This window comes from Nelumbo nucifera, chromosome 1 (genome assembly GCF_055504915.1).
Source record: "Nelumbo nucifera cultivar China Antique chromosome 1, China Antique-T2T, whole genome shotgun sequence".
Taxonomy (NCBI): Eukaryota; Viridiplantae; Streptophyta; class Magnoliopsida; order Proteales; family Nelumbonaceae; genus Nelumbo; species Nelumbo nucifera.
In genome coordinates, this window is record NC_142649.1 from 155,052,109 (window position 1) to 155,055,452 (window position 3,344).

Here is a 3,344-nt window from a genome sequence, read left to right on the forward strand (position 1 = left end):
AATATCATTTATTAACAAACCCTTTGTATCTAAAACTAGTTAATTACACCTCTTTATTGAGTACAGGGCAACTATTCCTATGTATTTTGTTTGGGACCTACTGTCCACTTAGTAAACTTGGGTTAGGTTTTTAAATTCATTTTGCAGATTAAATCAGGTTTTATTTGTAAATAACAGCCCACCTTATCTAAAAGAATGGGATCCAAACCAATGAAGGTTTTGAAAGACTTCATGTCAAGTATCATAACACCCTTGCTAAACACATGAAAACCAATTATAAAACATTCCCTAAACCTTCAAAGTTATCAAGCCCCTCTCCAAAATGAAATCAATTCAGATATCCCAAAAACATGTTTTCATAAATTAGTACTTGCAATTAAACCAACCACAAACCTATTCTAGGTACTCTGTCTTTGACCATAAGTATCTAAAACATTGATCAACATATTCTCAAGGCAATGTTATTAAGTACTTAAAGCTTAGTGTTACATGATCATCAGGTCCTAGAAGAAGTATAGGTTAAAATATAAAGGGGAGAAAGAAAGAAAATAAAATACCAACCAAACAGCTTTTGTGGAAGCAATGAAACAAAGGAAGCACATGAAGGGGCATTCACCCATCTTTAGTTATTAAAAGTCATCACTCGAGTTGTACCGCACATTTTATACAAGGTCAACTTACACTAATGGGTAACCAGCTTGAATTCCTAAATTCTAGAAGAAACTAGATTCTAAAAGAAATTAACAAAGGATTATAGCTGATAAGGGCAACTTTTGGGCCCTAATATCCATAAAAATAAACTTTTTATATAATTTCTAAAATAAGATAACTTTTTAAAAAATATATCAAGAAAGGGCAAGAACACTGTTCGTTTTCTTCCTCCTCCAAACCACTTCCGCCTTTAGTGTGTGTGTGTGTGTGAGAGAGAGAGAGAGAGAGAAAAGAAGAAGATGAACACCTCCAGCAACGCCAATCCGCCGCCAACCTTCGCCTCTACCTCCGCCCACAAACACTACTTTTGCTTTACAAATATCAGTGAGAGCACTAAGAAGGAGACCGGAGACCATACAAGTAAATATCGATGGTGAAGGAGATCAGAGATCAGAGATCGGGAGAGAGTTTGGCCAAAAACTTCCGCCTCTGCCTCTACCTAATCGAAGTCAATACACGAAAGTCAACCGAAGTCACGTCCCACGAAGGGCTCAAGTTTTCCGCCTCTGCCTCTACCTTCGCACGCAATCGCCCTCCAATAGAACAATCGAAGAGCTCGCTCCCATCTCCGGCTAGTGCCTGTATCATGATCTTCTCTGAAAACTATGAGCCACTGTTGGAAGAAGAAGAAGGTGAAAGTGGCAACTAGATCGGTATAGCCTCTGCCCATGTATCTATTGAAAGGGAGGTTCAGAATGAAGGGCCAAAGCAGTTGAGTAGTGACCAAAGTAGTACCAGTGCCATGGGCTCCAACGAGAAGGTTGAGCTGGGCTAGAGCCACCATGTGCATCCTCTCAGCTTATTTGATGAACATGAGAGAATTTAATGATGGTTTGGAGGAGGGAGAAAATGCACAACGTTTTTGTCATGTTTTGGCCCTTTCTTGATATATTTTTTAAAAATTTATTCTATTTTAGCAATTATATTAAAAAGTTTATTTTTATTGATATTAGGGCCCAAAAGTTGCCCTTATCAGCTATAATCCAAATTAACAAATTCCTAATAAGATAAGCTCTTTTACCCTACTAATCCTAGCTGAACTGAAGCTTAGTCCCAAGACATTATATGGGGCATATTTTTTTCCAAAAGGTCAACACGCCATGCTGATAAATGTCAATTTTTGATTGTGTAACATTTATTTAATTTATTGACCTTTCTGCTTTACTAAACTGTTCGCAACATACTTACAGAAATTGGCGTTTAATTACTTTTCCAGTATAAGAAGGAAAAAGAGAAAACCTATGTAGGTGTTATGACATAAGCCTATTAAGTAACTCAAGGCACCATTACATTTCCAAGGTTGTCAAGGAGGAAACTTAAAGGCACTATTACATATACCTATTAAGTAACTGATTACAGATCATACTGACTATACTGTTCTTCTAATTATGCCCTAATCATTTAGATAGGCTACTGAATCCACAATCCCCTTTCTCCCCCTGGATTCTGTGATCACTTAGGTAACTATTCAATCACTTCATGAATCTAGCCTTCCAATTTCATATACATATAGCACATAGAGAAATCACAGATAATGAAGTTCAATCATGTTTATACTTCATTACCTAATGCAGCAATATACTGCAACCAACCACATTTGTATATGTATGCATATATGGTGATAATTGATAAATACTGTTCTCTGTGAACAACATACTCGCAACAATATGAAATCAAATTAACCCTTGTATTCACTGAGACAATAAAACAAACAAGTAGAAGGCACAAAGGAGGATTAAAAACGAAAAACGGACCTTTTACGAATTATCAACTTAATACGACACCATAAAATTGTTTAAAAAAATCTTGGCATCGGTTGTCTCAGAAATCCAAAAATCACAAGGAAAATAAACAACCTTCCAACACAAAACATTCAAAACCCAGAGAAGGAACATCAAATTTAGCAGCTTAGGAATTGCTTCGCCTGTTCAATGGACGTGTACAAGCTTTTTTAGGGCAAAGATAAGCGTTGTCTCCAACCTGATAACGGTGACACTATATAAAAAACCCTAACGGCAACAGATTATTTAGGATAAGAGAGGTGTCTTCTACTCAGTTGATGTCGGTGTCGTCGAAATCATCCTCGAAAGAGTTGAAGAAATCGGCATCCGCGATTTTGTTGTCGACGTTGACAATACCCTCGGCCAACATATCGAGCGGGTCGGCGTCGTCGACGTCCATCGCCACCGTGGAGCCGTGATCATCCAAGTCCGTGAAGAAGTAAGTCGGTGATGGCTTCATCCTTCTCTTCTCAGAGACGAACAACAACAGGGACAGGGCACGATAAGTGGCGCAAGGAAGCAGAGGAAACAAAAAGCCCAGAATCTAGAGGTAGGAGTTGTACCGCAGAAGTAACCAACCAATCAACCAACGACAGTACCGTTTGACACTAAGGTGTGATCATTTCTGCCCGGCCCGCCAGTCCGGAAATTTCGGGGTTGGGCCTGGGTTTTGTATTCAAGCCCGGACCGGGCGCCCACGTCAGCCCGTAAATTTTAGGATTAAGCTTGGGTTTAATACTTCAAATCTAGTCTTAATCCACCCCACCCGTATATATTTAAACATATATTATATTATATTATAGGATAAATTTCTTAAACTGTCCTTATGGTTTAGTTAATTGACTAAGTGTA

At 38.3% G+C, this 3,344-nt stretch overlaps 1 protein-coding gene across 1 annotated transcript; it reads right to left on the minus strand.

The window, feature by feature from the left end:
* Positions 1-2,446: 2,446 nt before the first annotated feature.
* On the minus strand, positions 2,447-3,067 carry SMAP1 (small acidic protein 1). Its single transcript, XM_010266500.3, has one exon. The coding sequence runs from the start codon at positions 2,950-2,952 to the stop codon at positions 2,764-2,766; it is 189 nt and encodes a 62-aa protein (XP_010264802.1). The 5' UTR covers positions 2,953-3,067; the 3' UTR covers positions 2,447-2,763.
* Between the last annotated feature and the right edge of the window lie 277 nt (positions 3,068-3,344).